General features: G+C 46.8%; 1 protein-coding gene across 1 annotated transcript; it reads left to right on the top strand.

Annotated features, from left to right (window-relative positions):
* The first annotated feature begins 4,031 nt into the window (after positions 1-4,031).
* On the top strand, positions 4,032-6,742 carry LOC143822559 (putative G-protein coupled receptor 174). The gene has a single exon (XM_077307877.1). The coding sequence runs from the start codon at positions 4,579-4,581 to the stop codon at positions 5,566-5,568; it is 990 nt and encodes a 329-aa protein (XP_077163992.1). The 5' UTR covers positions 4,032-4,578; the 3' UTR covers positions 5,569-6,742.
* The last annotated feature ends 5,073 nt before the right edge of the window (positions 6,743-11,815 follow it).

Raw genomic sequence — 11,815 nt, 5'->3', positions numbered from 1 at the left:
TAAAAAGATCCTGGGATCACAGCGAATCCATTCAGTGCACTGTGATGACACAGAAAAGTGCAGCTTGCATGTTCAGAGGGCTAGAAAGAAACCGAATCCTAACACCCTCGTGACAATTGACTGTGAACCTCGGTTGGGAAGTCAGCATGTAGTTGCTGGTCACCTTGTCCCAAAAATGGTACCGATGAGCTGAAGAAGGTTCCCGAATATGATCCTGTGGTTTTGGAGCACCTTCCCTCTGAGAGGAAGCAAATGACTTGGAGGGTTTTTTAGCTTAGAAATAAGAGAATGAACCATGCTGGACATGCACAGAATTATCCAGGGTGTGGCTAGAAGTTTTTCCCCTCCTCTCTTTTTTATTTTTTATATTTATATACCGCCCTCCCCTGAGGCTCAGGGTGGTTTACATGGAAATGGAGAAAATCAGTACAAATTATATGGTAGATTGAACAATAGCAATACAGTCATAACGGAAGAACAATATAGTAATGGAACAAGCATGATAAGAACAACAAGGACACTAGAAGACTGAGAGAGGATCTGATAATCATCTTCAAGTATTTAAAAGGCTGCCATATGGAGGATGGAGCAGAGTAGTTCTTTCAACATCCAGAAGAAGTTCCTGACAGTCAGAGCAGTTTCTCAGTGGAACAAGCTTCCTCGGGAGGTGGTGGGTTCTCCATCTTTGGAGATTCTTAAACAGAGACTGGATAGCCATCTGACAGAGAGTCTGATTCTGTGAAGGCTCAAGTGGGTGGCAGGTGACAGTGGATGAGCGATAGGGTCGTGAGTGTCCTGCATAGTGCAGGGGCTTAGACTAGATTACCCAGGAGGTTCCTTCCAACTCTATGTTTCTATGATTACAGAACATCCATTTAACTGTAACATCTGATAGCCTTGTGGGATGGACATGTCATGGTTTTTGTGGGAGAGGGGCTCAGGGGCCAGAAGAATTCTAGCTTACCGTACAAGAATCGAGGAGCAGTGAATGCCGGTTGCATTTCTCAGTACTCTTCAGCAGTGGTCCCCAACCTTTTTATCACCGGGGACCAGTCAACGCTTGACAATTTTACTGAGGCCCGGGGGGGGGGGGGATAGTCTTTTGCTGAGGGATGTCGCCACCGCCTGGGCCCCTGCTCCACTTGCTTTCCTGCCAGTGCCTCTGACTTCCCACCATCCACTGGGGGGCGCTGCCAGTAGCAGTTGCACAGTGCCATGCCGAGGCCACTGGAGAGCATCAAAGGTGTGCCGGCAGCAGAGTGGCAGGGCAGCCCCCGAGGCAGCAGCCGGGGAGGAGGACGAGGAGGAACCGTGGCCTGGTACCAACTGATCAACGGACTGGTACTGGTCCCTGGACCGGGGGTTGGGGGACCATTGCTCTTTAGCATGAACATACAAGACTTGCTGGTAAATGTCACCATGATGGTCATTAATGTAAATGGATTAGAGAAATTCTGTCTATTGGTTACCATCCCCTTTGATAACTGAATGGAATCAGCAATTGGGAATAACTGTGAACAGCTCCAAATTCTGGAGAGGGGCTGCGGGGGAGGACAGTAATCTTCGGGATCATGGTTTGGTGCACAATATGTATAAAAGGTTTGATTGGGAAACTAATCTCCATTTTCCCTTTTCATTTGAATTCTGGGTCCACCTTCCAGCATTCAGCAATTTGTTCTTGCTTTGGACTTTGTTTCTGCTTCTCTTACTCTCTCCTGGGAGATGAAAGATTCCATACGCTGTTCTTCAAAGGATTTAAGTTTAGGTAATGTGCCCCTATCCATCACAACAGTTTGGTAACTAATGGCACCGGACCATGTACTGACAAAGAGTCAATATGTTATGTATCGTGACTCCTGAGATAAAACAGAGCAAGAAATAAAGTGACATTATGTTTACCTTTTATGAAATCGATTGATCAAAAATATGGCAAAGCTTCTCTGAAGTTTCCTTACTGGGTCAGGAAGACAAATTGTTGTTGATGTATCCCATACCATTGCTTAGATTAATTGCTTGGGCTATTTCCCCACCAAACCCTCAAAAAATCAGAGAGAACAAGGGGGTCTCTGGTTTGTCTGAATTCATCCAGATTTGGGAATAATTTGTTATATTCTGATCTCATTTTTTTTCCAGCCCAAATTTATTTATTTATTCGATTTTTATACTGCCCTTCTCGCATGGCTTGAGTAGCAATTCATAGGAATAAAAATATTACAAATAATAACTCAGATTCAGTACAAGTGGGCGAGGGCTAGGATGGCCAAGTCCAGGTGGGAAAATTCCTGGAGATTTATGGGTAGAGCTTGAGGATCAGGAACTGAAGGGAGTTCAGCTGAGTATAATAATGCCATACAAGCCTGGGTGGACTCTCAGCTGAGATGGAGCCAGAGACAACGCAGGGTATCTGACAATATCCTGCCTTTAGATGGAAAGTAGAGGGGTGGGGGATTTTCAGCTTAAGCCGGTTTCAAGTCTCAGCTCAGGCAGGTTTATATTAAAATGAACCCTACATTTTGGTCTTCACAGCTGGCCAAGTTGTCTCCAACAAGGACACTATGAGACAACATTCTGGAATCTCTGGTCACCCCTGGGTCCATCATGCTGGGTTGGATCTGGTCATGGTGAGGACACCTCAAGTGGGATTTTGTCTGGAAACCTGTGGTGGCCTTGACAGCCTACCCACCTACCCCACACTGCCAGGGTTTATAGGCAGGGGTCATGCCAAGGCCAGGAGGCCCATAGAAATGTTTTCCATGATGGAAGTATGGCTGGTGAGCTACGTCTACTTTTGAGACTCACCCAGCTGCACACAGGGGTCTGTGAGAGGGAGTGAAGAGGATAGCGAGAGGACAAGGCTCCTTCTGTTGCCCTCCTTGGCCAATGGTCAGCTGTCCCCACCCTCTTGGACTCCTCCCATGGCCAAATATCCTGCAGGAGGAAGAGCCAGGGCTCCAGTCAGACCCGCAGTTGTGCAAAAGTGCCATTATTTTGTTATATCTCAAAAACGTAGTTTCAGTATTTTCCTGACGCAAACTACCTTGTGAATTTCATAAACCGGCAACAGAAAAAAAGTCTTCTGAAAGTCACCATTGCGATAATAACGCAGCTGGAAGACTCTGAAAGCTGGTTTACGCAACCCTGGTGACTCTCCATGCATTTCACTGTCATGTTTCTCATCCCACTTTTCCAACCAAAATCAGCTCCCAAAATGGCACAAAAATCGAACCTCAATGACAGTGGTTTGAATCCTGAGGACCTCCCCTGGTGATCTCTCCTGTCCACTAACCTGGGCTTTCTCTGATGAAAGTGATTTAGAGGTGCCAGCCTCAAGGCGGGGTCTCGGGGACTCCCAGAATTGCAATTGATCCCCAGTCTGCAGAGATCAAGTCCCTGGAGACAATGGAGGGTGGACTGCACGCCATTGTATCTCACCAACATCCCTCCCCACCCCTAGTTCTGGTCTCCCCAAGCTCTGCCCCCTAAATCTCCAGGAACTTTCCATTCCCAAAGCTGACAACCCAAACAGGATCTTGCATTGAAGGAAATCTTCTTGGTCCAGGGAAAAGTGTCACCGTTAGCAGAACATATCTGTGGGATCCAACCTAACAGGTGCTGGGATGGATACAAAATTCACATAAAAATGTAGGGAATGCATTGCTGGGCCAGACCAGTGGCTTGTCTTGTCCAGAAAACCCTTTTACACAGTAGTCAGCCCATTACTTCACAGGGCCAAGAAGCAGCCTTCTCCTGATTCTAGCATGGGTGTTCTTCAGAACTTTGCTATCTCTGAATATAGAAGTTGAACCAGACTTGAGTACAAACATGAGAATTCCCCTTGGGATATTATAAAGAGCTATAGGCAGACACACTAAGCAAGGCACCTCTGTTTGATAGATCTTTGCTTGTTCAGGGACTTCCTGGAATATGTTGTCCTGGTATGGAATATTTTATCAATTCTCTGGAAAAGGTCTGGTTTAGGATTCTATAAAGCAGCTATGTAAATTTGTGTTTGTCTCTGCCATTGTAGGGGAGAAAGCTTGATGTGAAGGAGGCACTCCCAATGGAACGGAAACCCCTCCTATCATTCCTGGTCCAACACCGGCCTGTTTAATTCAGCATCACCTTCATCATGTGCAGCTTCATGTTTCTGGGCCTAGAGAATGCATACTTTGGAAAGCCCATGAGTAACAAGAAGAATTAATGGTTTCTAATCTCTGTGACACAACTTCTTCCAACATCTACAAGGATGCCATGGTCAAAAAGAGTAAGGAAAAGCAGTTGTAAATTAACTGCCCAGGAAAACGGAAGGCTTTCCTATATATGCTTTCAGAACAAGATTTAGAGGAACAAATGCTAACAAGCACTCAAATAAATATTTTTTTTTCATTCATCTCCAAAGATACTTTGACTTGGTCGGGCTGTCCATCCCATAAGGCCTCAGGAGAATGCACAAAAGGCAGCAATCCCATTTCTGGCTTCGCAAGATGAAGCTCCACTGTGAGATTTCGAGGTAGCAGAATCTTTCGTAAGCAACGTTTCCATTGCCACTGACACTTCTGCTACAATACGAAAACCAACATGGCAGCGATAGGCTCCGACTGCAACGGAGAGAATGACTTTTCAAAGCGCTTCTATGCCATCATGTACACCATCATCTTGGTTCCTGGACTCATCGGGAACATTTTAGCACTCTGGGTGTTTTACGGGTACGTAAAAGAAACAAAACGGGCCGTCATTTTTATGATCAACCTCGCAATTGCAGACTTAGCGCAAGTTTTATCCTTACCTCTGAGAATTTTCTATTACCTATCAGAAAGCTGGCACTTTGGGAAAGGGGCGTGCATGTTTTGCTTCTACCTGAAATACGTCAACATGTACGCCAGCATCTACTTCTTAGTCTGCATCAGCGTGAGGCGTTTTCTGTTCATCATGTACCCCTTCAAGTTCAACAACTGTGGGCGTATCTACGACGTGTATGTCAGCATTGCTGGGTGGATTGTGGTCTGCGTCGGTTGTTTGCCATTCCCTCTTCTACGACTCACGTCTAACGAGACTCACAGCGGTGACAAATGCTTTGTGGATCTTCCAGTCACGGCCATCAATGGTACCGTCAGCATCACGATGATGACCCTGGGTGAGCTGGTTGGGTTTGTAACCCCTTTGCTGATCATCCTGTATTGTACGTGGAAGACGGTCTTGTCTCTCAGAGAAAAACATTCCGTTCCCCAAGACCTCGGAGAGAAAAAGAAAGCGTTGAAGATGATCTTAACCTGTGCTCTGGTCTTTCTGATTTGCTTTGCCCCTTATCACATTAGCTTCCCCTTGGACTTCTTGGTGAAAGCCCAAAGAATCCAAGACTGTCATGCTAGAAAGGTCATCTTGATATTCCACACCATCGCCTTGTGTATCGCCAGCCTGAATTCTTGCCTTGACCCGGTCATTTATTACTTTACAACAGACGAGTTCCGAAGGAGGCTTTCAAGACAGGACTTACAAGACAGCATCCAGCTCCATAATACACTCTATGGGAAAACCACTGGCTCCACACACATCACTGACCCAGCATGAATGCTGGAACGCCTGCAAATTTCTACTGACCGAGCAAGGATAAAGTTCCATGTGGCTCTGCCTATCGGTTGCCTTTAATTGAGTTGATCCGTTGACCCAGATAAATGAACGTCAACTTTTGCTTGCACATACCCCCTGATACTGCTTAACACAAATGCAGCTGCCTTACAGAGAATCAGACCATTGGTCCATTAAGACCAGTATAAGACCAGACTGCAGAACTTCCCCAGAGTCTCAGGGTCTTCCACATCACCTACTGCCTGGCCCTTCTTAACTGGAGAAGCCAGTAACGGGAATTGTCTGCATGTCAAGCAGAAGCCTCTATCACTGAGCCCTGGGTCTTCCCCAAGGGTCTGTTTCATTCAAAAATGACATTTTATTCTGTTCCGGAATGCTAATATCTGTCTCAGCTGATGGTATTGATTATCCAGGAGTGGTACCAGGTCAGTGCATGTGGTCATTACTCTTTCTTCAGGTGATGACTTAAAGACTAACAAAATTGGTGGTGGGGGAGGAGCTTTCCCGAGTCTTATGAAACCTCATTCCCCTGCCAGCAATTTTGTTAGTTTTTGAGGGGCTTCTGGACTCTGAAGAGCCTTTTGTGGCGCAGAGTGGTAAGGCAGCAGACATGCAGTCTGAAAGCTCTGGCCATGAGGCTGGGAGTTCGATCCCAGCAGCCGGCTCAAGGTTGACTCAGCCTTCCATCCTTCCGAGGTCGGTAAAATGAGTACCCAGCTTGCTGGGGGGTAAACGGTAATGACTGGGGAAGGCACTGGCAAACCATCCCGTATTGAGTCTGCCATGAAAACGCTAGAGGGCGTCACCCCAAGGGTCAGACATGACTCGGTGCTTGCACAGGGGATACCTTTACCTTTTTTACTGGACTCTGGCTCTTTTCATTCCTCATGGCCAGCCAGTGGACGGAATGGGCAAAGAAATAATCCCATGCAGCCTGCAGCATGGAGCAGGGCAAACAAACTTTCCGATGATAATACCCTTGATACGAGACTATGCAGCGTGTTGCTTTTGGTTTTTTAATTTTTTTTTTTTTGGACCTGCCAAAAATACTGTGAAGTGTCTAACTGTTAATTTAAAATTCTTGATGGAAATTATTTATATTAAAAACATGTTTTCTTTTTTATATAAGAACCCAGTGATGCTCCCTGACATACAATTGAATGCTGAATTAAATCTTTGGGTTGATGTGCTCTGTACATATCTTGGTAGCCTGCAAAACAAATCGAGTTAAGACTGAAGGAACGGTGTGTTTCTACTTCCATGGCTATGCCTTTCCCCAGGCAGGAGTAGATAGGGATGGGATCAACCTTGTTTGGATAGTCTTCTTAACTTCAAATTGGGAAATTCCAAGAAAATGGGGAGGGGGGGCAAACCCTGAGGAGGAGGGGGTTTGGGGAAGGACAGGATCTCAGTGGAAAATCATGTTATGCCCCCCCCCCCTCCAAAGCATGGATTTCCTCACAGAAACTGACCTCTGTCATCTGGAGATCAGCTGTAATTCTGGGAGAGCCTGAGGAGGGCAAAGGAGACGGACTTTGGTGGTTATTTATTTGATTTTCATACTGCCCTTCCATGCAGCTCAGGGTGGTTTACATATAACATTGCGGGGAGGATACATAGAATGGCCTAACATATAACGTAGTCAGAATACATCAACAATAGTTCAACAGTGGTTTTGAACAACACAATTTCAGTGGTCTTAATCAACAACATAATGGAACAGCAACTTAGATAAAGCCACCCCAGAGAGGTCCGGCAGCTGCTTCAGGCCATGATGGGGATGTCTGAGGAGGACCTGTAGATGTTGTTGGGCTTGGTTGGTCTCAGGCAAATGCCTGCTGGAGGAGCTCCCTTTTGCAGGCCCTGTGGAATTTTGGGGTCCATTCCGCACAACTTTAATATAGCACTAGTCTTGCATTTTGTTTTCGCCACTAAAACTACGTTCCGCATGACGTCGTGAGCAATCTGCAACATTCCTGCAACACTAATGTGAAAATCGCTTCGTTGTAGCGATTTCCGGGGAATCCAGAAAAGTGGATTCACCCTCAAAAAATCTCTACACTCCTGCCAACAACCTGAAACACTTGCGAAAAAGACCTGTGCATTCTCAATGTAGCGGTTGTAACAAAGTCCCTCCCCCTGGCTCTCTCCTCCGAACGTCCGGTGAAGTGATCACCATTTTGTTTCCTTGGAGCGAGTGGGGAAAGTAATGAGCCAGCGAGGCTTCTCCGACTACAGTCCCTCCACAGAAGTGCTTTAAAGCTCCCCTAAGTCCCCAAGCACAACACAGCCCCGTTCGCCAGTCCCCTTTAATTTCGGCCAAAAATTGCACCCGTGCAGGGAGGGAGAGATTTTTTTCTACTCGGGGGAGCGTGGTAATGATGACTTGCCAGCTCACACACCGGCTAGATAGGTCTCTACATAAGGAAGAATCAAGGCATATTCGTTGAAACGTGTGTGTGTGTGTTTTTTTAAACTGTGCTTAAAGGGAAAGGGGCTTTTCGGGAGCATGATAACAACCGTCCATTGGCTATTCGTTTGATTGACGGCCAGGGACGGGAACAAGCACAGAAAAAATCGCTTCCTTTCTAGCGATTCCTGCGAGACCGGAAACCTGTGGGGAACGAATGAAACGCTACTGGATTCCACTACAAATGCAGGTATGAGGAACGCCGAGATTCCACTATTTAAAATACCATTATTGCTTTGTGAAACCAATTGGCAACATTGGTCCTTGTGCGGAATGGGCCTGGGAGTTCAGGCAGGGCCCTGATCTCTTCAGGGAGCTCAGTGCCCAGAGCCTAAAGTGTCCCCTTTTTCTCCAGGTGAAGTGAACTCAGTTCCTGGAGATCAGCTGTGATCCCAAAACATGGATCAGATCTGGATTGGGCCTTCTCACACCTGGGGATTTTTGTTTCAAAAACCGTTTTCCCATTGAGAACATCTGGTTTGACAAAACTTGGGGCAGATCCAAAAACTTCATAATCCAGAGTGAGGCCCTTCCTTTCCTTTAATGGTTGGATCTCACCCGGAGAATCTTATGATGGGTCTCGCCTGCCTTCTGCTCCTCAGCTAATCTAATCACAGCTTCTTTGTACAACATGCAGTTTGGCCCTCAATTTTAGAAAAAAGTTACTATTACATTTTCACTGGCAACAATAAGCTGAGAGTAGAGTTGGCAACACACACTTTACAAGAAAGCTGCTACCAAATCGGATGCCAAGTTCCATGCTATTCACAGCGGCCAGGAACTAGCAGAAGAAATTCTCCTGGTTTTGCAAATGTGCTTAATTTATGGAAACTTCAACTCACTCGTGCTGCATTTTGTGGCACAACTTATTTTTAAAAGCTCAAGCTATATATAGCTGTGGTTAAAGGGGACTTTTACTAGCAGAGCAGGGACTAAGGAGAAGCACAGAAGCACAGAATCATAGAGTTGGAAGGGGCCATACAGGCCATCTAGTCCAACCCCCTGGTCAACGCAGGATCAGCCCAAAGAATCCTAAAGCATTTGTACAGTAAATGCTGATGTGATTCACTTGGGAATACAAACACAAATCAGTATTTAAAAGGCTGCCATATAGAGCAGGGGTAGTCAACCTGTGGTTCTCCAGATGTGAATGGACTACAATTCTTATGAGCCCTGCCAGCATTTGCTGTCAGGGGCTCATGGTAATTGTAGTCCATGAACATCTGGAGGACCACAGGTTGACTACCCCTGATACAGAGGATGGAGCAGAGTTCTCTGTTGCCCCAGTGGGACGGACCACAATCAATGGGATGGAATTAATTCTAAAGAAATTCCGTCTTTAAATACTTGAAGATGGTTATCAGATCCCCTCTCAGTCGTCTCCTCTCCTGGCTAAACCAAGCTCCCCCAACCTTTCTTCATATGTCTTGGTCTCCAAACCCCTCACCATCTTTGTTGCCCTCCTCTGGACACGCTCCAGTTTGTCTCCATCCCTCTTCAACTGGGGTGCCCAAAACTGAACACAGGACTCCAAGCGAGGCCGAACCAGAGCAAAGTACAGCCGTACCATCACCTCCCATGATCTGGACATGATACTCGGTTTGATACAGCCAAAATTACCATTTACCTTTTTAGCCACTGAGTCACACTGCTGACTCGTGTTCAATGTATGGTCTAATAAAATCAGAGCCCAGTAGCACCTTTAAGACCAACAAAGATTTATTCAGGGTGTGAGCTTTCGAGTGCAAGACTTGACTAAATCTTTGTGGGTCTTAAGGATGCCCCTGGACTCTGATTTTATTGTGCTACTTCAGACCAACCTGGCTACCCATTTGAATCTAATGTATGGTCTATTAAGACTCCAAGATCCTTTTCGCACATGCGACTGCCAAGACAAGTCTCCCCCATCTTATATTGGTGTATTTGGTTTTTCCTACCTAAATGCAGAATTTTACATTTGCCCCTATTGAAAAAATGGCTACAGTAGAACCACCAAATATCTAGGAATTTCCCAGTGATGACTGGTCTGAATTTGCAGCTTGGCCATTTTCAAAATTGTCCCCCACAACACTGAATTTGTGTAGCACACATAGAATCATAAAGTTAGAAGTGACCTCCATGGTCATCCGGTCCAACCCCCTGTTCAGTGCAGGAACTCACAACTACCTGCCTACCCACAGTGACTCCAATTTCATGCTCAAGTGATTCCCCCCCACCACTAAAAATCTCCAAACTCCAGCCTGGCCTGGAGGAAATTCACCTACCATCCCACAGTGGAAATCAGCAATTCTCTTGGTCTGCAAGGAAGGGCCACAAGAGACAAACACTGGAACATCCCTCCCTGCCCACCCACTCACAATCTGCCTAAGTTCATAAAATTTCTGTCAGATGACTATCTAACCTCTGCTTAAAATCTTCCAAAGAAGGACTAACTACCACTTTCCAAGGAAGCCTGTTCCACCGAGGAACCGCTCTGTCAGGAACTTCTTCTGGACAGTTAGCCAAAAATTCTTTTGAATTAATTTCAACTCATTGGTCTGACCCTCTGGAACAACAGAAAGCAACTCTGCTCCATCTTCTATATGACAGCCCCTCAAGTATTTGAAGATGGTTATCATATCACCTCTTAGTCACCTTCTCTCCAGGCTAAACAGACCAAGCTCCCTCAAACTGTCTTCATACGACTTGGTCTACACACCCCTCACCATCTTCGTATCCCTCCTCTGGACAAGTGCCAGTTTCTTTACACCTTTCTTCAGTTGGGGTGACCAAAACTGAACACAGCAAGTGAGGTCTGGACGCTATACTTCTTCGAATACAGCCCAAAATCCCATTTGCCTTTAAAGCTACTGAGTCACATTGCTGACTCATGTTCAGTGTCTGGTCTACTAAGACTCCCCCCCCCCCCCGATCCTTTTCACAAGTACCACTGCCCTTCCTATAGCGAGGCATGTGGTTTTTGCTACCTCAATGACACCACAGAGTAAATTCAATCCTTGACTACCTACAGTCGGATTAGGGCTATCAGAACCCCCCTCCCTCCCCCAGCATTAGGGGTTGGGGATGGGCAAACAGGGTGGACAGTTCCAGGTGGGGAACCCCCTGGCTCTTTGAGGGTGGAGGCTGGGGAAGGCAGCGACCTCAGCGGGGTACAGTTCCAGAGTCCTTCTTCCAAAGCAGCCATTCTCTCCAGGGGAACTGATCTCTGCTGTCTGTAGAGGAGCTGCCATTGCAGGGGGCGTGTGTGTGTGCGCGCATGATATCCTTCCTAATTCGGATCGCGCCCGTTTCTCTTCTGCTGCCCGAAGCTGCTGCTGGCAAGCGGCAAACCGCAAAAGGTGCCAGGAAACAAGAGGAACTGCCTCCGCTTCTCTGCAGCCACAGAACGGCAGCTGGTAGCGGCCAGAGGGAGGCGGCCGCTCAAACGTGCAGCCACCACGCCCCGCACGACCTGCCCTAAAACGCCTGGCGCCCCGGCCTCCTGGAGGGCAGTCCCCTGCATTGGGAAGGGGGGCGGGAGAAAGACTGGTGCCCACTGGGAATCCAAAGCCATGCCCACAAGGCCGTGCCCAATGAAAGAAATAACAGAAAAAGCAACTTGTTGCATCTCTGGAATCCTGGAACCCTGTTAACCATGATAGAATCAGAGCCCAGCCAGGCACCTTTCAGACCAACAAAGATTTATTCTGGGTGTGAGCTTTCGAGGGCAAGCAATCTTCCTCAGACTGCACTTGAAAGCTCCCGCCTTGAATAAATCTT

The sequence above is a fragment of the Paroedura picta genome, chromosome 13 (assembly GCF_049243985.1).
Source record: "Paroedura picta isolate Pp20150507F chromosome 13, Ppicta_v3.0, whole genome shotgun sequence".
NCBI classification, from domain to species: Eukaryota; Metazoa; Chordata; class Lepidosauria; order Squamata; family Gekkonidae; genus Paroedura; species Paroedura picta.
The sequence above is the reverse complement of the archived record's forward strand: the minus strand, read 5'-3'. Positions and strand labels throughout refer to the sequence as shown.